The sequence below is a fragment of the Chiloscyllium plagiosum genome, chromosome 4, assembly GCF_004010195.1.
Source record: "Chiloscyllium plagiosum isolate BGI_BamShark_2017 chromosome 4, ASM401019v2, whole genome shotgun sequence".
Taxonomy (NCBI): Eukaryota; Metazoa; Chordata; class Chondrichthyes; order Orectolobiformes; family Hemiscylliidae; genus Chiloscyllium; species Chiloscyllium plagiosum.
In genome coordinates, this window is record NC_057713.1 from 121,115,756 (window position 1) to 121,140,945 (window position 25,190).

General features: G+C 39.3%; 1 protein-coding gene across 22 annotated transcripts in view; it reads left to right on the plus strand.

Annotated features, from left to right (window-relative positions):
- LOC122549365 (band 4.1-like protein 3) overlaps positions 1-25,190 on the plus strand; it is a 288,912-nt gene that overhangs the window by 158,521 nt on the left and 105,201 nt on the right. For all 22 annotated transcript variants that reach the window (XM_043689068.1, XM_043689063.1, XM_043689072.1 and 19 more), the window contains exon 3: positions 549-758. In XM_043689068.1, coding sequence (XP_043545003.1) covers positions 549-758 — 210 coding nt within the window. The remainder of the gene's footprint in view (positions 1-548; positions 759-25,190) is intronic.

Sequence of the window (25,190 nt, forward strand, 5' to 3'; positions counted from 1 at the left end):
GAACGGGCTGTCCAAGTGTCTCAAATTATGAAATGTAGTTTATTCAACGAGAAGCTTTTAAATCAAATGGTTTTAATTGCTCAAGAACAGAAAGGCTTATCCTCGTATTATATAATCAGGAGCACGAGTTTCTCGATTTAAACTTGTCACTAAGTTAATAAAGAGAGACAGCATCTTTTAAGGGAATAGTGGATGGCACTTGAAACGCAGCAAGATGGTGAGTCATGGGGAAGAGTAGGATGGTGGAGTTAATTTGAGATTTTCTAGCAAAATGCTGGAGTATGCACAGTGATCACATGATGGTCAGTATCTATGCTTACACTTCCATGATTCTACTGGAAGAACCTCTTTGGAACAAAATTTATAAATTTTAATACAAAATCATATGCCATTAAGATGGCACATTAAGAACTAACTGCTGAGAGGATTTTTTTAAACAGTTAAAGGTAAGCTGAAGTTAAAACTATGTTGTATTCTTCTTGTAGTAAAGTTTAAACTATGAAGTGGAATGTGTTCTTATGAGACTAATCGTTTGAGGCTGTCATTAGATTGGTGAACGGGAAAAGGAGGCAGACGGAGCTTCTGGTAAAGTTACTGTGGATCAACAGGACGACCAGCAAGTTGAAGACGACAAACTCTCCCAGAAATCCTCTTCCAGCAAGTTATCGAAATCTCCTCTCAAAGTTGTAAAAAAGCCAAAGAACATGCTGTGCAAAGTGACCCTCCTGGATGGCTCGGAACACACATGTGAGGTTGAGGTAAGAAGACTATTCAGGTGCTGGTTAATAACTCCTTCTGAATTCTCTCCCTTCTGAGTACGTACTTTCCAGAAAGCTACAGCTGGAAATACAGAGGAACTTCGATTATCTGAATGACATGGGTGAGGAGTATTTTGTCAGCTTAGCAATGCATCTAGACCTTGCAATCTAGTTCGGATAATCTGAAATTTGGATAATTGAATGCCAGATAATCAAAGTTCTTCTGTAGTTAACATTTGCTGCGGTTATTCATTTAACTTGTTTCAGACTATCAATTGGATATTTTGTTAAAATGTTCCACAGTGCAACATCCAACAGTTTTTTAGCTGCTTTTAGTGAGTAAGTTTAAAGATGGTTTGACTGACACAAACTGGTAAATGTGCAAACTACAACAACTTTAACAATTTACTTGGGGGTACTAATGTGGCACTGGGAATAATTTTTTGTAAGGTTAATGACAGCTGGTGCTTTGATGGGTGCTATGTAAAACAGTAAACCTCGAGCCAAATCTGTGAGCAATCATCAGTATTTTTTTTAATGACCTTCTATGGTATTTATAAATGTGCTGAGAAGGATGATTGAGAGTGGGAAATCTACAGGAGACAAATGAGACATTAAAATGTGTAAATGGCTGAATGATATATATGTAGTGTTCTCATTAGAGATGAAATATTTTACCATATCAGTGGTTAAAAGAGCAAGTTTGCATAAAATGTCAACATCATTTTCTCTTGAAATGTGCAAATCCTTTAAAGTAGTGTCAAGTTATGATTTTAGTTGTTTAAGCCTGCGGGTAATTTGTGTTATGGTAAGGAATATGAGTTTTAACTGTGCAGCGGTCAGAGGCTCTTTTGAAATTTTTTTATATCCTTGAATTAATCAGATTTTTGTTTTATTATTCACTTACTTTACAATTCCGCTGCTTCCTCTTTCTCTGCCAGACCCCGACCACTGAGGTGGTTTGAAACAGTCAGTGTAAAATTCTGACCACAGCTAGTACCTCCCCTGTAAATAAGGAAACAATTACCTGTATGGGACCATAGACTCTGCCACTGGTGCCTGAGTTGACATGATGAACACCTGAAATGGGTGAATGAGAGTGAAGGAAACTCTAGATTCCCACACTTAGAATTCTGGATAGGAGTCACAACACAACCAGCGAAATAGAATATATCAGGACTTCTGCTAACTCTTTCAGCAAATTGGCAGAGATTCAGAGATTGTGTTGCATCTAATTAAATGAGTCATGTCAGCTTTCCAGATCAAAAATGAAGCCTTTGTAAATAGCATGGCACTTCATATAATTTTTATACTGTGTACTTAATTTGTATGGTGTCTTTTCATGGCATTTGAATATCTCAAGCCCTCAACAATACAATCACTGTTGTAATGTGGGAAAATACAGTGATCACTTTGAAAACAGCAAGGTTCCACAAATTTCATTCAGATAAATGAAAAATAATCATTGTTGTTTAAGGATTGCATATGGCCATGACAGCAGGGGAATCCTTGAGCTCATCTTCAAATTGCACAGAATTCACATAAGTATTGTGGTGCAGAAAGAGGCCTTTTGGCTCATCATGCCTACACAAGCTATCTTATCTAATCTGGCTGTACTATCCCCTGCTTATTCCCATAACCCTGCACACAATTATTATCCAATAAAGCATTCTCTTAAATGCCTCAGCTGAGCCTATCTCCTCTGCATTTCACATATTGCATTCCAAACTCGAACTGCGAGCTCTGTGGGAAAACAAATCACCTTTGCTTCGTTTGCATTGAGTTTTAACCTTTGCACTCTCATTCTTGTTTCTCATTCTTGACTTCGTTGTGCTCTGCCTGCTTGTCATGGTGAAAATCTCAATCTGATCTCCTCTTTGCTCCCTTCTGTCCAGGTAAAATGATCCCTACTACTTCAGTCTATCTGTATGCCTCAGCTCATAACCTGGAACCACTCTAGTAAATTGCATCTGCAATCTCTCCAATTTATTCACATCTTTCCTATAACGTGGCACCTGCAAAAATTCATAGTACTCCAGCTGAGGTCTAACACTTGTCTTGTATATGTTCAACATTACTATCTTGCTCTTGTATATCCAGACTAGTAAAACCGAGAACACTACACTTTATTTACTGCTCTCTCCACCTGTCCTGCCACCTTCAGTGATCTCAGCACCCATAGACCTAGGTACCTCTGCTGCTACACTCCCTTTTAGAATTGTGTGCCCATTTTATGTTGTCTTTCAACTTTTCTCACTAGCAAAGTGCATCACCTCACACTAGTTTGCATTGAACCTTGTCTGCCAACTCTCCATTCACTCCAGCAACTTGGCAAGTTCTTTTTGGACTTGTACACTTCCCTCCTCATAGCTTACAATTCTTCCAAGTTTGGTGTCGTATGCAAACTTGGAAATTGTCCCCTGCACGCCAAGATCCAGATCACTCATTTCTATCAAGAAAATTAAGGGTCCCAAAACCATTGTCTGGGGAACTCCACTACAAACCTACTTCCAGCCTAAAAAGTATTCATTGGCCATTATTCTCCATTTTCTATCACTCAGCCAATTTTGTATCCACATTGTCACTGTTCCTATTGCACCATGACCTACAACTTTCCTTAGGTTAGTTGTGAGGCACTGTATCACATGCCTTCTGGAAATCCATGTATACAGCAACATAGGTATTATCCTTGTCAACCTTTTCCATAACCTTTCAAAACACTTCGAGATAATTAAACACTATTTTCCCTTTAGACCTCTATGCTGATTCTTCTAATAAACCCCGTTTCTCCATGTGACTACTCACTCTATCCCAAACAATTATTTCCAAAAGGTTTTCCACTGCTGAAGTTTAACTGGTCTGTAATTGTTGGGATTGGCCTGACTAGCTTTTTTGAATAATGCTGAAATGTTGGCAAATGCCTGGTCGTCTTGCACCTCCCAAAAGTCCAGAACATATTATGGGCAGTACCTCTGCAGGTTTCTATCCTCACTTCATCTTTCAAATCCATGGATTCAACTCATCCTTTCCTGGTGCCTTGTTAACTTTAAGTGCCAACATTCAATCCAAGACTTGTTCCTTTATTAATTTTGATCCATTCTAGTGACAGAGTTTCTTCCTCTGTCACCATGATTTAGGCAGCATTGTCTTCTGTAAAATCAGCTGCAAAGTATTAATTTAATGCGTTAGTTATGCCCCTACCTGCCCCTGTAAATCCCCCTTTTGGTCTCTGATTGGCCCTACTCTTCCTTTAACCACTCGCTAACAGTTTATATGCCTCTTGCAGACTTTGAGAATTCCCTTTTATATTAGTGTTTCTTTTCCTGTTATGAGTTGCTTTCCCTTTATGTTAGCTGTGAATAATTTGGATGTTAGCATAAAAGGTATAGTGAGTAAGTTTGCAGATGGCACCAAAATTGGAGATGTAGTGGACAGCGAAGGTTACCTCAGATTACAATGTGATCTTGATCAGATGGGCCAATGGGCTGAGGAATGGCAGATGGAGTTTAATTCAGATAAATGCGAGGTGCTGCATTTTGAGAAAGCAAATCTTAGCAGGACTTATACACCTTAATGGTAAGGTCCTAGGGAGTGTTGCTGAACAAAGAGACCTTGGAGTGCAGGTTCATAGTTCCTTGAAAGTGGAGTTGCAGGTAGATAGGATAGTGAAGAAGGTGTTTGATATGCTTTCCTTTATTGGTCTGAGTACTGAGTACAGGAGTGGGGAGGTCATGTTGCAGCTGTACAGGACATTGGTTAGACCACTATTGGAATACTGCATGTAATTCCGGGCTTCTTCCTATCAGAAGGATGTTGTGAAACTTGAAAGGGTTCAGAAAAGATTTTCAAGGATGTTGCCAGGGTTGGAGGATTTGAGCTATAGGGAGAGGTTGAATAGGCTGGGGCTGTTTTCCCTGGAGCATCGGAGGCTGAGGGTTGACCTTATAGAGGTTTATAAAATCATGAGGGGCATGAATAGGATAAATAGACAAAGTCTTTTCCCTGGTGCAGAGGAGTCCAGAACTAGAGGGCATAGGTTTAGGGTGAGAGGGGAAAGATTTAAAATGGACCTAACAGGCAACGTTTTCAGGCAGAGGGTGGTAAATGTATGGAGTGAGCTGCCAGAGGAAGTGGTAGAGACTGGTACAATTGCAACATTTAAAAGGCAACTGGATTGGGTATATGAATAGGAAGGGTTTGGAAGGATATGGGTCGGGTGCTGGCAGGTGGGACTAGATTGGGTTGGGATATCTGGTCGGCATGGGCGAGTTGGATCAAAGGGTCTGTTCTTGTGCCGTACATCTCTATGACTCTATAACCTTATTACAACCATCTGAAAGGACAAATAGCACCTCATTTTAACTTCTCACTTAAGTAATAGCATTACTACCAAGACACTGCTCCTTTGTGCAAGATTAGGCACATGTGTAATTCACATGAGGATTGAACCCTGCCTTTTTGACTCTGATATGTGTACTGCCTTTGAAATAATGCTGACTTGAGTATCCTAACAGCTGTATATTCAAAAAATATTTTACACAGTCTAGGTCTTCAAACTATGTAATTTGTAGTTTTCTTTTCATTTATACAATGAATAATTGCAATTCACTTTTTAAATGATTGGAAAGCCATTTCACAAATCTCACTAGAGAAAATAGTCGAGGTCTATATTATTAATTAATTATATAATCCCTACACAATGACTCACCGAAGAGCATCCCACCTATTCTCACACCCCTACCCAATCCCTGCATTTATCATGGCTAACTCGCCTAACCTTCCCATCCCTGGACACTATGGACAACTTAGAATGGCCAGTCCATCAAATTGCACATCTTTGGACTGCAGGAGGAGCACACAGGGGAAACCCAGGCAGACATTGGGGCGATCTGCAAACTTGACACACACAGGTGCCCGAGGCTGGAATCTTTCCTGGATCACAGGCACTGTGAGACAGTATTGCTAACCACTGAGCCACTGTGCTGACTGTTGGTGCAATGTCTAAATATTGCAGTTATGACGGTTGAATAGATAAAGATGACTTGTTAAATGATGTGCAAAGTTAAAAATCACACAACAGCACATAATAGTCCAACTGGTTTATTTGGAAGCACTAGCTTTCGGAACGCTGCTCCTTCATCAGGACAATCACCTGATGAAGGAGCAGCGGTCCAAAAGCTAGTGCTTCCAAATAAACCTGTTGGACTGTAACCTGGTATTGTGTGATTTTTAACTTTGTAGACCCCAGTCCAACACCGGCATCTCCAAATCATTAAATAATGGGATTTCTGAAAGCATTTAGGAGTGTACAGTATACCGAAAGGCGGTTTTAGTTTTAAGATTACATGCAAATAATGTGAGTCATTTGCTGTATGAAACATTTCATTTTATTCAGATTAATGCGTTGTACCGTTCTACTGAAATCAGTCATTATTTTCTAATGTAGATGATGAAGTGATGCATTGGCTACATTTGTTGCTGCTCGCTAGTTTTCTACATTTTAAAAGTTGCTGAGTATTGAGATTTGCCTTGTGAACCAGAACCTCTGGAATCTGTTGAAATGATCTATCTGTGTCCCATTTTCGAGTTCTGAGCTGCTATGTAGAATGATGGTTTCAGAGTTTTATTGGTGACAGCGACTTCCTTTAACTGAAATAAGTTCTGATGATATGAGATACTACTGAAATTGGTAATTTTCTTTCAATTTTTCTCACCAAGATAAGCTTTGATTGGATTCAGTGGGATTCTGTTGAAAACCTTAAGTTATTACCTTAAGGAAGACAGAATGTATTGCACAGCTTATGTGAAAACTAACTCTGATTTAGAAACCAGTTCAAAACAGTCAACATTTATTGTCTCAAGCGCTGACCATAGATGTGTTGCAAAAAATATCCTTTATTTTATAATGAAACATAATCCTGACTGCATAATATTTTCAAATATTGCACTGTTGCCATCTGAACAAGTTCTTCACTATCGCTTGATATGAAAGTGGGTAAGAATGTAATTGAAAGAAAATGAATAACCAGATGGAGTTGAAGAAAATAATAAGTCCTCACGCAAGTCGTCTTGTTCAATATTCAGGCTGATCAAATGAATGGAAAATGTCTGCACCAATGAGCAGTAATCACACGTGACAATAATGTGGTGGCTATCACAATGAATTTGCAACCATTACATTGCATTTTGATTCAACAATACACCGTTGTAACAATAGATTAAATAACTAGGTAATTTATAAACTTAGCATAAGAGTGGTCCCAATGACGTCCTCTAAATGAACAAAGACCACTGTGAAGTTATTCTGCAAATGAAATGTTTAGGACCATAGAGAAAAGACTGTCATTTTAGATGGAACTACATCCAAAATGAAACAATATTGGGCAGATAATGTTTGCTGCAAGTAATGTATAGGTCCTGCTAAAGTGTCAAAGTTGAGCAGGAGATTAAAGGCATATATATTAAAATGGTAGTTTTAATATATCTAGTAGTAATGAGTTACTTTCAACCTTGATATAGACTGGGCAAGCCAAATTTTTAGTATAATAAGGTGTAGAGGGCATTGTTGGGATGCATTCAAACTAGTTTCCCAGAGCCATATGTCAAGGAACCAGGCAGGGAAGAGACCATTTTACAACAGATGTGCTGTAAGAGAAGATTTATTAACGTTGTAGTCAAGAAGCCTCTCGGGAAGAATAACCCAAATATGATATTTTTGTTTTGAAAATGTAATAAATGATGGCATTTTACACTCTGACTGAGTTAAGGACAAAAGAAGGGTCTTAAATCTGAACAATGGAAAGAAATTAGCTCTGACATGCAAGCTCATGCAATTTAACTGGAAACCTTATTTGGAGGTCTGATGTGGATAGCCAATTACAAGTTTTTAAGCAGCTAGTTCATAACTTGCAACAAAAATGCATTTGATGAATGAAAATATATCTTTAGGAGAAAGGAGTGAAACCACAGCAAATGAAAAGTTACAGATTGTGATCCAGTGCCATGTTGCCAAAAAGAGCGATGGGACAAACTTAGAACTTAAGGGATGACCAACAATTGTTTAAGAAGAAAAATAGATAAGAGAGTAAACAAACTAGAAATCTAAAAACTGAGTGCAAACGCTTCTGTACACGTGCTGAAAAAGGAAGACACCAGCTGAGGTTCCTAATAGGTGAAGGAGCAGTCGTAATGGCAGAGACATTAAACACGTTGTGATAGAAGGCGCAAAAGAGCTGTCTGTAAGTAGAAGAATTCAGTGAGAATGAGGAATTTAAGGATCTCAGTAAAAAAGGTAAGAGGAAGTAATGGAATGTCAAGTTGGCAAATCTGTTTGGCTTGATGGTCTGTACCCCAGACTCTTGAGAGGTAGTCCTAATATGTTGAATGCATTGGTTTTGGTCTTCCAGAATTAGCTATATTCCTTTGGATTGTAAGATGATTAGCAAACCCTGGTATTATGACTGTAAGATATAGGAACTGAATTTGGCCCATTGAATCTGCTGTGCTGATCATGGCTGATACGTTTCTCAATCATCTTCTACTGCCTTCCAACAATAACAATTAATCCCTTTACCAATCGAGAACCTATCTATCTCTGTCTTAAATATATTCAATGACTTGGCCTCCACAGCCTTCTGTAGCAATGAGTTCCACAGATTACCCACCCTCTAGCTGAAGAAATCCCTCCTTATCTCCGTTTTAAAGGGTCATCCCTTTACCTGAGGCTGTGCTATCAGGTGCTAGTTTCTCCTACTAGTGGGAACATCACCACATCCACTCTATCCAAGCCTTTCAGTATCCTCTTAAGTTTCAGTCAGATCCTCCTTATCCTTCTAAATTCCATCGAGTACAGACCCAGTGTCCTCAATTGCTTCTCAGATGCTGAGACCTTTATCCCTGGGATTATTCTTGTAAATCTCCTCTGGACCCCCTCCAACTCCAGCCCTTCCTTCCTTAGATGTACAGCCAAAATTGCTGATAATATTCCATGTGCATTCTGGCCAAAACCTTCTACAACCTCAGCAATACATTCCTGCTCTTATGTTTATTCTATGCCTGTACTGTGCCCTTAACACCACGGGCTCTTGTCATACTTAGCAGCCTTCTATGTGGCATCTTGTTAAAGGCCTTCTGGAAATCCAAATAGATGATGTCCACTGGCTCTCCTTTAACTAACTCATTCATTATGACTCCAAAGAATTCTAATAGATTTGGGTTAGTTAGACATGATTTCTCTTTGACAAAGCCATGCTGACTCAGCCCTATTTTACAATGCGCTTCTGAGTACTCTGCAACCCCTAATAACCTCTAATATCTTATCAAGGACTGAAGTAAGGATAACTGGCCTATAGTTTTCTGTCTTTGCGTCCTTCCCTTCTGAAACAAGGGCGTTTAATTACCCATTTTCCAGTCGTCTGGGAACTCTATCTGACGTGGAGTCTATCTGGATTGTTCAGGAGAAGGGATAAAGAGAAAAGGTGGACCGCAAGTTCATTTTGTCTGACATTGGCAGTAAGGAAAACCCTTATTACAAAAGTAATCAAGTACAAGAATAAAAATAAGTCTTATTGCAACTATTGGGCTTTGCTAAGATCACATCTGGAGTACAGTAGATAGTTTGTTCTCCTTACTTAAGAAAAGATATGCTACCTTAGGGGCAGTGTAACAAAGGATTGCTGGATTGGTTTGTGGAATGAAATTGTCCCGTGATGAGAAATTGAGAATACTCAACCTGTATTGTCTAGAGTTTAGAAGAGGTGAGAGATGTTCTGATTGAAACATCAAACTCCTTCAGAATTTTGGCTAGTTTGGAGATTGGGCAAGTGTTTGCCCTGGCTCAGAAATGGAAACTAGAAGGTCACAATCTTGGAATAAGGAGTCAGTCATTTAGGACTTGGAGTGTCAACGTTTTGATTTCAAAGCATTGTGAATCTTCTCGAATTCTTCACTTAGAACCCAGACAATGAATGAATTCAAGTGACAGATTTTTAGATACAAAGGGAATTGAAAGATCTTGGATAGTGAAGCAATCTATTGCTGAACCAATTTATTCTTGAATGGCGGAGGAAAACCTGAGGAGCTGAGGGCCTACTATGGATGGTATTTTTCTTTTTCATGAAAGGAAGGCTGACACTTTTTTGCCATTGTGTCCTGCCCATAACACACACAGACAGACACACTCTGACGTCAGGTTTTGCTGTTCTCGTTTGTGACTTAACAGAAGTGAGGTTGCAACCCTAACAAGATTCCTTCTCCACCGTTCACGCATGCAAGATTCAAACAAAATAAAGTAGCAAGTAAGGATAACACGAAGAGGATGAACTTATCTGGGTTTTGGCAGCTGGATTGCCAGAGCTCAGGTCCATGTGGTTCAATGGCTACGCTGTAGATGCCTGTCCTATTGTCACTGTGTTTAAAATCGATTATGACTAGCTTAATACTTTTAGCCTGTTATGATGTAATATCATAACTATATTGTTTATAATTACTTTAATGCTCTATTACCCAACTGGTGTTGGTATCAGGACCAAAAAACCTGAGACTATTGTTTCTTCTGGGGCAGTGGCATGAGTCAATGTCTAATAATAGCACACTTAGCCTCTCTTTATACATCCTCAGGGATGTGTTTGTTTTTTGCATTTTTAGCAGCTGCAGTATTTATTTGTCATTTATTTACACTGCTGCTGTTGAAGGCCAAAATTCCTGTACAATGGTACCTGACCCTCCACTCCAACCTTCCATCTAACACTGTATTTTGTGAAAGAATTACTGATGGAGAGGAGTGGAGGATTTGGAAAGTCCAGTCTCCAACCATGGAATAAATTGTGAGAACTTGATCCTTTTCCTAATTGCTGCTTGATCTAAAGTTAAAACACTTTACTGGGTTCTGGCTCATTGAAGTCCAAACTAGCAACCATTTGCCACCAGTACAAACACCAATAAAGTTATAGAGGTGTACAGCATGGAAACAGACCCTTTGGCCCTACTCGTCCATGCTGACCAGATATCCCAACCCAATCTAGTCCCACCAATGGATTTGCTTAGTAATCACTATTAGCAACAGAGAGTTTTTAATAGTTCGTGAAGGTAAAGTTGCACAAGAAGATGCGGGTTTGAATAAATGTTACTCTTTCAGTAATTTTATAAAAACTCGTGGTTTGTCTCAGGTTGTGAATGTCATGTCTAATTCAGATTATCAGTTGAGCTTGAGGTGAAGGTAGGTCATTTGCTCCACAGGGATGAAATAAGGTAATTTGGCAGACATCTGCCTGTACTGAACTTGTACCAGTCTGAGCACCTACATCACTAATATATACCTTAGATAATGAAAGCTATCTACTTTCACCATTTCAATGGATTTATTCCCATCTCTTGTTAGTAGGTCCATTTAATAGTGGCACTTGCCTGCTCCATTGTATTCCATAGGGATGTTAATGTTTGTATTCTTGGCAGAAGATAAACCTTCTGCCTAAATTGTACCAGAGTATCATTTATATATGCATATCATTACAATCTCAGTTATGAGAATGCTGAATAAACCAGGTCGTTTTGATCTGCCTTGATAGGCCATTATATTTCAACAATTAAAATAATGGCAGAATGAAAGGTAAGAGAATAAGCAGCAGGGATGCGTGGATGGTTTGAAAGGAGGAAAAATCTATATTCTGCAAAGATGAAGAAAGAAAACATAAACAACAATGACTAAGTAAAATATGTGAGATAGTGATTTTAAACCACTTAAGTAAAAACTACTTAAAAATAGACTGTAATATTCAAAATTAATGTAAATATGAATTTAAACTGTGGCTGAATTGAGATGGGCTTTTAGTGTAACTGCTTGGACTATGAAAAAATCCATAGTTTTGCGATCCTATGAAATAATTTGCTCCAATGGCCTTTTAATTGCTGCATGTCAACCATGGCTGCCCCATTGAGTAATGTCTGTTCTCTAGCCTGAGAAATGTGTGAGCATGTTTGGGGACGTAAAGGTGTGCTTCTGCAGGTTCTAGAGGAAAGCATTGATCTCTTATTGCAACGTCATCGTCAGTTCTCCTCTAACTCATGAAATCAGAGAGATCTCCAAAGCAGACAGACCATAGGGAATGACTGCAAAAAAATTAGGAATGATATTACAGGAAAGCAGGTGGATAATGGGTGGGTATTTCTCTTACATCTCTTGTGACTCAATTTTGATTTTAAGCTAAGACTAATTACAGCTTAATTACTTAATTAAATTTTGAACTTCAAAACTTAGCCTCTTCACTTTTAGAATGAAGGGGGCTCATTACCAAGAATAAGATTTTCTGATCTATATTTAAAAGTCAGGGTAAAATAAAAGTAAGCGTCTATAATGCGTCTAGTTAAGATGTGCCTGGGGAGCTCAGGCCTATTTTGACACATCCTGTACCCTGTGGAATCATAGAGTCCCTATGGTGTGGAAGCAGGCCATTCGGTCCATCAAGTCCACACTGACTCTCCAAAGAGCAGCTCGCTTACTTTCAGATCCTCTCTGGTCACTGGTGAAGTGCCAGAGAATCAGAAAGCTGCTAATGTCACATTATTAGAAAAGAGACCTGGAAATTACGAGTCAGTCAGTGTAATGTCAGTGGTGGGGAAGTTATTGAAAGAATTTCAAATGGCGGAATATATCTGTAGTTGAGGGGTTAACCAGGGATAGTTAGCATGGATTTGTTAGGGGAAGTTTGTGTTCGACAAACTTGATAAAATGTTTTGAGGTAACCAGGAGTATTGATGAGGGTAATGCATTTGATGCCTACGTGGACTGTAGCAAGCCTTTTGATGAGTTCCCTCATGGAAGACTGGCCAAGAAAGTAGGAGCCCATGGGCTCCAAGAGAAAGTGTCACACTGGATTCAAAATTGGCCCAGAGGCTGATGGTAGCAGGATGTTTCTGTGTCTGGAAATCTTTTTCCAGAGTCCTTACTGTTGAGGACCTTGCTCTATGTGATGTACAATAATGGTTAGGATCTAAATGTAGGGAGTATGATCAAGAAGTTTGTGGATGATACCAAAAATTGGTTGGATGCAAAATTGTGAAGGATAGCCATAAACTGCCAGAACATATCAACAGACTGGTGAGCTGGACAGAACAGTGACAAATGTAATCCAGCCCAGAAAGGTGTGAGGCAATACACTTGGGAATGTTTTACATTATGAACAGTAAGACCAGAGAAAATAATAAAATTTAGAGAGGTATTGATCTGCATATCCACTAATTCCTGAAAGTAGCAGGGCAGCTAAATAAGGTGTTTAAGGAGGCACACAGGTCATTCTGCTATAATGCAACAGTTGCCCCACTGCAATTTTGCTCTATAGAAATTTGCGCTGTAGAATATTGCTATACCCATTCAGCAGAAAGTTTGTGTTATCCAAACAGCATCCACAATTCATCAATCCCGTTATAGCAATTTTGTGTTGACACGACACATATTATAGCAGAACCACCTGTTTAGGATACTTGCCTTTGTTAGCTGAGACTTTGAATACAAGAGCAAGGAGGTTATGTTGGCTCTATGTGGTTCGGGTCACCACATTGTAGGAAGTGATTGCCCTAGAGAGGGTGCAGAAGAGATTTACTTGGATACTACCTGGGCTGGAGGGTCTGAACTATGAAGAAAGATTGCAAAAAATGAGAATGTTTCCATAGGAACAGCAAAAATTGAGAAGGGATCTGATAGAAATGTTTAAGATTGAGAGGCATAGAAAGGGTAGATAGAAAGACACATTTTCCGTTAGTAGAGGGGCCAATAACCAGGGTGCACATATTTAAGGTAAGAGGTAGAAGTAAAAGAAGTGACTTGAGAAATGTTTCCACCTGCAAAGTGGTGGGTGTTTGGAGCGCTCTGCCTGAAAGGATGGTTGAGTCAGAATCTCTTGAAACATTTAGATATTCACTTGCATTGACATAGATTCTAGGGTTGTGGGCCAAGAACTGGAAAATGGGCATATCGTGTCATCAGATCTTTTTGACCGGTGTTGACGTGATGGGCTGATTGGCCTCTTGCTGTGCTGTGAATGTTTGAGTCTATCTTGCCAAAACAAAAACCCAGCTCTTCAATCACCATCTGGTTGTGACCATGGCCTCCAGGCCAAATGATTCTAACTTCCCGACCAGCTGCCTCTTTCAAACCATTTGAGGCAGGCAGCTGTTTGACATGATATGTGCGAGGCTTAGCAGTTAATGTACACGGACCTCAAATTGATGGTGTTATGGGATAGTGCTGTGGTTTGGCACCTCCAGTAATAGGATCTGTAGTTAACGAAATAATATAGCATTTCTATGTAAATATAATGCCAAGTTCAGTTGTTCCATCTGCTTGTTAGGAAAGCTGCTCTTTTGTCATTGGCCAGTTTGAAATGCCTCATCTGAATATGCATTTGCAGCACTGTGGCTACTGTTATTTGGTACCTACACATTTTGCTCTATGTTCTTCAAATAAGTTCCAGCCTCTTCCTAGTAATTACGTTTTTTTGTCCTAAAAAGGAAAGTTGAATCATCTCATTATTTGAATAACTTATTGATGGTCGAAAGGTAAAAATTAAATACTAAAAGAAATTAATCAGTTCGTTCATATATTTAAAATATTTCTTGGTCATTCTGTTGCTCAAAGTTTTTGAGGTCACCTTTGCCTTTGAGACCTCAAGGACAATAGAGCTGTTCTCTCATTAGAGTCATGATTTGGAGATGCTGATGTTGGACTGGGGTGTACAAAGTTAAAAATCACACAACTGAGCTGAAAATGTGTTGCTGGAGAAGCGCAGCAGGTCAGGCAGCATCCAGGGAACAGGAGAATCGACGTTTTGGGCATAAGCCCTTCTTCAGGCTTATCACACAACACCAGGTTATAGTCTAACAGGTTTATTTGGAAGCACTAGCTTTCGGAGCACCACTCCTTCAACCACCTGATGAAGGAGCAGCGCTCCAAATGCAAGTGCTTCCAATTAAACCTGTTGGACTCTTACCTGGTGTGTGATTTTTAACTCTCATTAGAGAGATGACTGGTGGTGTGCTTAACATAGGGGTCGTAAATGGATTTGTTGTTAGTTCAAAAATTCAATAATTCTTTATTTCAGTGGCATTGTGGTGTGAACGACTACTTTTGTTTTTAAAAAAAGTGACACCCTATATCATATCTGAATCTGTGTTGTATTTAAAAACAATAGAAGGTAGTGGAAATAATATCGGCTGAAGAGCTTCTGGGCAGAGAAGATGACCTGGGATGTGCAGCGAGAGAGGGACTCCCTGAAATCCTTGTAGAGGGAGGAAGAGAGCTTCTTCAAGGAAGACATCCATTGCAAGAGGATTTGCAGTAGGTTAAAATCTTCTAGGAGAAAGTGAGGACTGCAGATGCTGGAGATCAGAGCTGAAAATGTGTCGCTGGAAAAGCGCAGCAGGTTAGGCAGCATCCAAGGAGCAGGAGAATTGATATTTCAGGCATGAAATTCCTGAAGAAGGGCTCATGTCCGAAACGTCGATTCTCCTGCTCCTTGGATGCTGCCTGACCTGCAGCGCTTTTCCAGCAACACATTTTGAGTTCTGATCTCCAACATCTGCAGTCCTCACTTTCTCCTAGAAATAATATCGGGTCAATTATAGCTTGCTGTTACACTCAGTGCCGTTCTGGCTGGTCTGGAAGAAAGTTTGTGTTGAATTTTTAGAGAAGTCATACTTTGTGAGGTTGTTTTGGGGCCAGACCCTGTGCTGGAAATTACTTGGGGAAAGGAATATTTCGTTTGTGCCACAACTTTGCTGTGACTGAGTTTAATCTGGGTTTCAGCATGCAAAGGAGGTGTTCTGGAATCTCTTAATAGTTTTCAGAAAGGCTTTGCATGATTTCGTCATTTTCATTTGACTCATTGACAAAGGAATAAATCAAGTTCTGTTTCTGTGGGGATTAATTAATTTTTCCCAATTGTTTCTGGTGTTTGAGGATCTGTATTCTGAAAATCTGTCCATTTGCTTCCAGCCAGCAAAATTACAGGAATTTATTTTCTCACCATTACTATTGGACATTTCCATTGTTCAGAATTATGTTTAGTTGGTGTAACCTGAGAAAGAAAAGTAAACTTCTTTGGCATGTTTTCAGGTTTGTTTTGTTGATCCACTGACAACTGAATTGTTTCTAACTGTGGCTGGTCAATTTCTTTTGTCTGGCTTGGTTGAAACGGTGGGATTGATAGTGTACTTCTGGCAGGTAAACCAAGGTCCATAGAGAAATTGAAAGCTTAAATCTTTGCAGAAGGATGTGGTGATTAACAACGGGACTAGCTAATATAGTACTCCAGTGTCCTGCGTTTGATTAAGATCTATTACATAATTTTCCTTGTAATCTTTAGAACTAAAAGCTCAAACACTTCACTGTTCACATTCAAGCATCAGGTTACGTTTTCAGCTATTTCTTTCCCAGTTGCTTTTGTTTTATCCAATTTTTTTCATCATTGCTGCCAGCAAATGTTGCCATCAAGTTCACAATGGTATGATCATCTCTTTTTTTAGTTTTATTCAGCCCCTCCCTAATGCCTGGCTGGTTTGGAATGCTACTTTTATCACATTTATTTTGTCTTTACACATGAGAGCTGCGCACAGTTAGCAGGCACTGCTGTTCATCTATGTTACTTTAATAGTCATGTAACTGCAACTTTTGCTATTAATTTGGGAACAGGAAATCTTTTTCTGTGTGTTTAATCTTGTATTTTTTATTGTTCAAAATAGCATGGGAAAGATAATGACATAAGGTTATGCAATTTTTTTTCAAACGAAATGCTTGGAGTTGAGATGGTAGATTGGCTTTATAAACTACATAAGATGATGTTTAACATTGTGAAAACAAACAAAAATCTAAGGTGCTGATTTGTTAATCATAGAATTCCTACAGTGTGGGAGCGGGCCATTTGGCCCATCGAGTCCACGCTGACCCTCCGAAGATCATACCACCAAGACCAACCCCCCCCCCCCCACCCTATCCATGTAACCCTCCATTTCCCATGGGTAACCTACACATCCCTGGACACTCTGGACAATTTAGCTTGGCCAATCCACCTAAGAACACTGCAAGTCTGATGTAGCTTAGCAAGCATCATATGTTATTGTTAAAGAGTGACTATATGCTTAATGTTTAAATAAAATCTAATCTTGTAATTTTAAGAGGATGTAGATGACATTTCTGTGAGGTGCTGGCACACCTTAGAATCTCACTTGAAGCACCTGTCTTGTTGCCAATGTTACAATGTTCTGTGTTTAATATTGTGCAAACAATGGAGAAGCTAGAATAGTTTTGAAACTATTACCTGTTTCACATTACAACAAATGTGGTACTGTTTTAATTGCAGGGGGTAGAACAAACGTGAGTGGTATATTTATTGTGTTTGTCAAAGAAATTAAAATCTTATAGAGTTCACTGTTTACATTGTCTATTGTTTATTTAACTACTTTTATTTTGATAAACCCTTTGATTTAGAGACTGTTGCTAGTTTGGTATACATTCAATTCGCTTTTGGAAAGGAAGAGATTCCAGTGATGGTGCACCATGTGTTCCACAAGTGAGGGAGAGTAAGGGTTTTCTGCTTGCGTGTGTTTTGCTACTGTTAAGTATTGGTTGAAAAAAGATGTATTTAGTAAAGTAGGGGGCATGAGCATTCCTTTGTAGGTGTGACTGGTAATTCTGTACCAAAACAGACTTCAAATATCACTACTCCAAAACCTGATGGTCATTTCAGAAACACTTCAGGATATCGTCAAAACATGATGTTATAGAGTCATAGAGACAGTATGGAAACAGACCCTTTGGTCCAACTCGTCCATGCCGATCAGATATCCTAAATTAATCTAGTCCCATTTGCCCTACATCTACCTAAACCCTTCCTATTCAATTACTCATCCAGATGCATTTTAAATGTTGTAATTGTACCAGCCTCCTCCATCTACTGTGGCAGTTCATTCCATGCATGCACCATTCTCTGCGTGAAAAAGTTGCCCATTAGGTCATTTTTAAATCTTTCCCCTCTCAGCCTCTGATGCACCAGATAAAATAGCCCCAGTGTATTTAGCCTCTCACTATAGCTCAAAGCCTCCAAAACTGGCAACACCATTGTAAACCCGATTTTCTAAACCCTTTCACATTTCACAATATCTTTCCTATAGCAGGGGAGCGAGAATTGAATGCAGTATTCCAAAAGTGGCCTGTACAGCCACAACATCATATCTCAACTCCTATACATGATGCAATGAGCATTGAAGGAAAGCATACCAAATGCTGCCTTCACTACCCTGTCTACGTGTGGCTCTACTTTCAAGGAACTATGAACTTGCCCCCCACCCCCACACAGTCTCTGTTCAGCAACACTCCCCAGGACCTTACAATTAAGTGTATGAGTCCTGACCTGATTTGCCTGACAAAATGCAACACTTCACGTTTAACTAAATTAAACTCCATCTGTCGCTTCTTGGCCCATTGCCCATCTGATAAAAGTCCAGTTGTACTCTGAGGTAATCGTCACTGTCCATTACACCATCAATTTTGGCATCATCTGAAAACTTACGAACCATACCTCCAATATTCATATCCAAATCATTCATATAAACGTCAAAAAGCAGTGGACCCAGCACCAATGTTTGCGGCACACTGCTGGTCAATGGCCTCCAGTTCGAAAAAAACAATTGTCCGCCACCACCCTCTGTCTCCTACCTTCGAGCCAATTTTGTATTCAAATGACTAGCTCTCCCTGTATTGAACAAACAAACTATTCAGTACTTATTGCTGCAGTAGTAGATAGCTTGAAGGGTCTCGGTGGGAATTAGAGATAGGAAATGATAATACCATTGAAGGATTTGGAAATAAGCATGAGAAGCTTAAAGTACAACCATTTCTTAACCTGGAACCAGTGTAAATCTGCTAACAGATATGATGGTTGATTGGGATTGGATGTGACACAACCTCAAGTTTATGAGTGAGGGAAGATCCATTATTGGCCAGAAGGAATAATCAATCCTGGTGACAACAGAAACCATGGTTTCAGAAGAGAATGAGATGAGACAATATACGTGAACAATATTGGAAGGTGAAAATATGCATTTTAATTGGTGCAGACATTTGGTTGCTGCTGGTGAGACTTGATGAATGAGTTACATTGAAATAGTGTTTCTAAATCTCCTAATTTAGATCACTGCTGCCTTTATGTTTGAGAATTTAACACTTATTTTGGCTGCAATTTTTAAAATATGCTTGTAACATAGCAAAAAAAGGAAAAATAACTTTATTTGCATTTTTAACTTGACATTGAAAGCAAACATCTTCAGCTTTGGGTGTAAACCTTATATATTGCTTGAACTGATTTTTTGATCTCATTGACAGCAGTTACAATTTACCAGGGCTAATCTGGGTCCCCCTGCAATGTGGCACTGTGACAGTAATAGAACTAACCCTTTGCAATGCACAGCTGCTTGGCTGCTTAGAAGACTGCATGAAAATAGCACCATTTTCAAATACCATACTAGTAGTAATTGATTTGACATGTTTTCATTTGAACCTTACTTAACAAATTTTTCCTTTTCAAAGATTACTTTGTTTAATTTGTCGTCAACTTATTAAGGAATGTTGCTAAAATTTGACAAGGTTTTAGTGAGGCCATGTCTTGAATGACGTGTGCAGTTTTGTTCTCCAAATTAATAAAAAGGATATACTTGCATTGGAGGCAGTACAGCAAAGCTTCACTGACCTAGTTCCAGGTATTTACAACTTCACCAGTTTCCTCATTTCCCCTCTTCTCCCCCCCCCCCCCCCACCCCCCCCACCTTACCTCAGTTCCAACCTTCCAGCTCAGCACTGTACTCATGAGCAGTCCTACCTGCCAATCTCCCTTCCCACCTATCCACTCCACCCTCCCCCCATTTATCTCTCCACCCTGGAGGCTCCCTGCCTCTATTCCTGATGAAGGGCCTTTGCCCGAAACGTCAACTTTCCTGTCCCTCGGATGCTGCCTGACCTGCTGTGCTTTTCCAGCACCACTCTGATCTAAACTCTGGTTTCCAGCATCTGCAGTCCTCATTTTTGCCTAGTTCCAGGTATGATGGGTTTTCTTCTTATCTGAGCCCATATAAGCTCCTCCATGCTCTGGATTTTGGAAGAATGAGAGTTGATATTATTGAGACATACAAGATTCTGAAGAGTTTTGGTGAGATACACACAGATTGCTTCTGCTGGTCAGGGTGCCTAAAATACAGAGGATACAATCTTAACCAAATGGCTGGGAGTAGCAAGAGGTATTTAAAAAAAAGTTAGATAATTTGAATGAAATTTGTTTGCATCATTAGATATGGATTAGCTAAATGCTGTATTCACATTGTGCGTGCCTTTTGAGAACAAGGGCCTGATCAGCTGATCATTTTGGACTGAGTTGGGGAGAAATTACTCAAAGGGCTATGAATCTATTGAATTCTGTAATCCAAATTGTTCTGAATGTTGCATGGCTGAATGATTTTAAGGCTGCAACAGGTGTCTTGAAGAATTTAAGAGGTGGGGTGGAGAGGAGAGCAGGCAGGAAGGTCGAATTGAAACCCTAATCAGCCATAAATGCATTAAATGGTTGAGCAGGCACAAGACCATTCTATATCTACTCCTGGCCCTATTACTTATGTTCCTATGTATGTTCGAGTTATGTCCCTCTTTTGGTAGACAGTAGGTTCTTTTTCAGGAATTGCAAAATTAATCTTGATCTCTAAGTCAACTGCATAAAAGCACCTGTTGTTACCTTGGAAACTAGACAACGTCACAGATGGGTGTAATGCTCTGACTACTGAAGGTGCATGCAGTGACATTGTGCTGAAAGAGATTGGATTTGATTTGATTTGATTTATTTATTGTCATGCATATATTGTTACAAAAATACAGTTAAAAAAAATTGAACAGTGTTGCCACTGTCTGGCGCCATCTTAAACCACAGTAAAATGAATTAAAACATAGAATATAAAGGCAGAAAAATGAATGGAAGCTTAAATATGAAGGTAACTTTAAGGTGGTTATGGTACTGAATTGGCTCCACTACAACATGGTTACAGACAGTGATAAATTTAAAGCCATTGATCATAGTTGCTTACTGTTTTAACTCTGTCGTCTCTCAAGTTTCTGTGAAACCTTGGGGTAGGTCTCTCTTAATTAGTTGCTATACAATATACCAATCCACCCCTATTCTGTCTCTCCTGCGAACGCGCACACAAGTTTTATGGGGTGAATTTGTATTTGTAGAATTAAATTTTAGTTTGCTCAAAAACTGCATAAATCCCCGTAAGATTCCGTAAGCCCCACTTTAGAAATAGAATTGACTCATCATTGGTACAGGCTTTACTTCACACGTTTAATGCATTGTCTGAGCTGAGATGACACCTGTTATTAGATAAGTTGATGCTACCTTGAGAATGTAATTCTGGGATTTACATATTAAAGAACCTAAACCACCATATCCCATTCTACAAGATGAAAGACTTAATCTAAATTTGCTAAAGAACTATAACCTGGTGTTGTGTGATTTTTAACTAAAGTTGTTTAATATATCATTACAACTCTATGACACTGTAACCCTTTTTGCTATAAATTATGTCTCGTGTGGTTATGTTCTACAACCACCTGATGAAGAGGCAGCATCTTGAAAGCTAGTGCTTCCAAATAAACCTGTTGGACTATAACCTGGTGTTGAGTGACTTTTAACTTTGTGCACCCCAGTCCAACACCGGCTCCTCCAAATTATAATAAAATGAATGTCATTTAAAAAGAAATTCCATTTACTGTCATTAACCTTTTGAGTTTGCCAACAAAGTTCAGTGTAATAGCTTGTTGAACTTTGCTTTCGAGAAGGAATTGTCCAGGTCACTTCAATGTAAATCTCTTCAATCGTTTCCTTTGGCTTATCAAGTTGAATGTGAAAGCACTAAAGTCATTAATTAAATGATGTGAATTGCATGGTTGTGAAGCCCTTTGTATTAAACATTGAAGCCTCTGTTGGAATCCTTTTGGCCCCGAGCCACACCACAAAGCTGATAGTGTTCTTGCCAACTTCTGCTTTTTTTTTTTAACGAAGTTACTTGTTGCTTCCAGACCAGACTCCGGATTTTTAAAATGTATAGTCACCCCTTACCCATTTAGCAGTTGTTTGAGGTATATGGAAATGTCCATTTTTCCAACCCGTTTAGATTGAAATATTAGATGTTGAGACACAATACTGCGCTGTGTGATTATATTAATTCAGATGGCACAGATTTGATGACAAAGGATGTTTTTGTTTTTGTCATTGGCTTAAGTTCTTGCTGTGCACTTAGAGGTGGAAGTTATCTTGAAGCTGATTGAGACTGGCATTTCAGAATTCCTAGAAGGTGACGTCATAGATTACCTAACAGTTTGTTTTACAGAGGTTTAGCAACCCAGATAGTTATGTCCTGGTTTTCCCCTGATCTGACCTCTGTTGTCCATGATTTTCACAAAACTGTTAGCTTGTTGCAAATGTCCTTTTGCTGTAACTGTAAATCAGTAACGTACCACTGAACAAAATGTCAAGGAATTTGTCCATTTCAGAACTTGAGCCATTTAAAGTATTTTTCCAAGGAATAAGGGCAATCTATAAATTTCCTGTCCCAAAGCAAACTCTTACTTAAGCTTCAGTTGTAAGAGATTATAGATGATATCGATTTCCAGCACAAATCAGATATTAACAAATTGGCCCACTCCATTTTATATATTGCAAGATGTGCTTTTCTGTTTCTTCTTGTCCATTTTTGTACCACCATTGAAAGCAATTTTGCCCGTTGTATGGTAATTCATTGTTCGTGTACAATAACCCCACTGCTTTTTGTATTTCTTTATGTTTGAAAACATCATTATAAACTCCCAAACCATGTACCATTCTTGGCAAATTCACTAATGCCGATGTAGTGGTTGAAGATTGTAGCCAGCATTACTAATGTCAGTGCAATTAAAGGTGGGCATTGTTGTTGATATTATCTACATTGTGCAAACCAAAAAGAGAAGTCTGCTGGCTGTATAAATGGTCCCTGGTTACCTTGAGTTATTTTTCTTGCCAATTTTGTTTTCTAATCATATAAGCCCTATGAGTTTGTTCATGCTTACCTGAAATTGTTTAAATATCAAATTGTGCCTAGCTTTATTGTAACTATTTACTCTCTCCAAATTATAATACTTTTGGGTAACCTACTATGATACTATAGATTTCAATGTACTTACTTGCATAAAAATGTCAGTTAAATAAATTCGTTAAACAATGGCAAAATGTTAGAGACCCGTTTTGAGAATCTTTTAAAGTGAAATGCGGTTATTCTCCCCTCAGGATGTTACATGGTTATCGTAGTTAACCTCATGTCGTGCCAGATCATAAATGTTTGGAGCACTTAGTCCAAGTCACAAACGTTGTGACAATATTTGGAGATGCTGGTGTTGGACTGGGGTGTACAAATTTACAAATCACACAACACCAGATTATAGTCCAACAGGTTTAATTGGAAGCACGAGCTTTTGGAGCGCAGCTCCTCCTTCAGCAGGTGGTTGTGGAGGACACAATTGTAAGGCACAGAATTTATAGCAAATGGCACACTTCACTGCTTGATTTGGAGGTGCCGGTGTTGGGCTGGGGTGTACAAAATTAAAAATCACACAACACCAGGTTATAGTCAACAGGTTTATTTGGAAACACTAGCTTTTGAAACACTGCTCCTTCATCAGGTGATTGTGGAGTAAAATACTTTGAAAGCTAGTGCTTCCAATTAAACCTGTTGGACTATAACCTGGCGTTGTGTGATTTGTAAAGTTGTGACAATACATTTTGAAGTTCCTCAGAATTACATGACTTGATGTCTGATCAAAACGCATGTATTTTGTTTTTGACTCGCGGATTGAGAATTCTAACCTGTTTAACAAAGCTAAAATTCCATATAGGAGCGCAGATGGATGAAACTTATAATTTACAGTCTGATTCATGATCAGTTTGGAAAGGTGACATTGCTTTGTTGTTTTATGAGAAACCAATACAAGGTCAGTTGTATAGGAAAGAAACTGAGTTGAATTTGCAGTAGTAACTATCTAATTACATGCTTTAGTTTTAAAAGAATATTGTTTGTTTGATTAGGTTTCAGGAAGATAAAGGGTATCACAATTTTGGTCACCTTTGCAGAGCGTCGTTAGGAAGTGGGATGGAGTCCCAGGCATATTCTGAGAAGGCAGAGTTGTTGCTTTTCTTAGTGTAGTTGAAAGTTGCAACATCACACAGCTGAGATGACTGTTACTTTAATACTTGTACAAATGATAAGTGGCTCAGTGGTTAGCACTGCTGCCTGTCAATGCCAGGGACCTGAGTTTGAATTCAGCCTTGGGTGACTGCCCTTGTGGAGTTTGCATATTCTCCGCATGTCTGCGTGAGTTTCCTCCGGCTGCTCCGGTTTCCTCCCACAATCCAAAGATGTGCAGTTTAGGTGAATTGGCCATAGTGTTCAGGAATTGTAGGTTAGGTGCAATAGTCAGGGGTAAACATAGGATAATAGGGGTAGGGAATGGGTCTGGGTGGGTTACTGGGAGGCTCAGTATGGACTTGTTGGGCCAAAGGGCCTATTTCCACACTGTTGGGATTCTATTCTATTCTCTGCAATACAGGTAAAACCCCTGAAATTCCACCCCTGTAGCACTGAAAATGATCTGGGTGTGGATTCTGCCTGACTTGATGTTCTAATCTAAATGCCTCATTAAAATTAAAGGGCCAAATAATTATCATGTGAGGAATATGAACTACAATGCTTCAGATACTTGGTGGGGAAGGGAGGGTGGGAAATTGCAAAGGTAGGAGTGTGACCTCAAAGGGCTGTGACCGGAAAGGCATGTGCAGTGATGATGTGGAGGTGCCAGTGTTGGACTGGGATGGACAAAGTCGAAATCCACATAAAACCAGATTATAATCCAGCAAGTTTACTTGAAATCACAAGCTTTCTGAGCACTACCCATTTGTCAGGTGAAGTTTTCCCCAGACGAAGGAGCAGCGTTCCGAAAGCTTGTGATTTCAAATAAATCTGCTGGACTATAACCTGGTGTTGTGTGACTTCTAACTATGGTCAGGGAAGGAAGTCGGTTGCAAGTACCATATCTAAGACATGGAGATGTCGGTGTTGGACTGGGGTGGACAAAGTTTAAAAATCACACAACAGCAGATTATAGTCCAGTAGGTTTACCTGAAGCACTAACTTGTGGAGCGCCTCTCCTTCCTCAACCACCTGATGAAGGAGCAGTGCTCCGAAAGCTAGTGCTTTCAAATAAACCAGCTGGACGATAACTTGGTGTTTGATTTCTTTCAGCTCTGTACCAGTCTAGTTATGCTTAAAGGAGCAGTGTAGTTTTTGTAAGCCTTTGAAAGATGCTTTGTAGATATT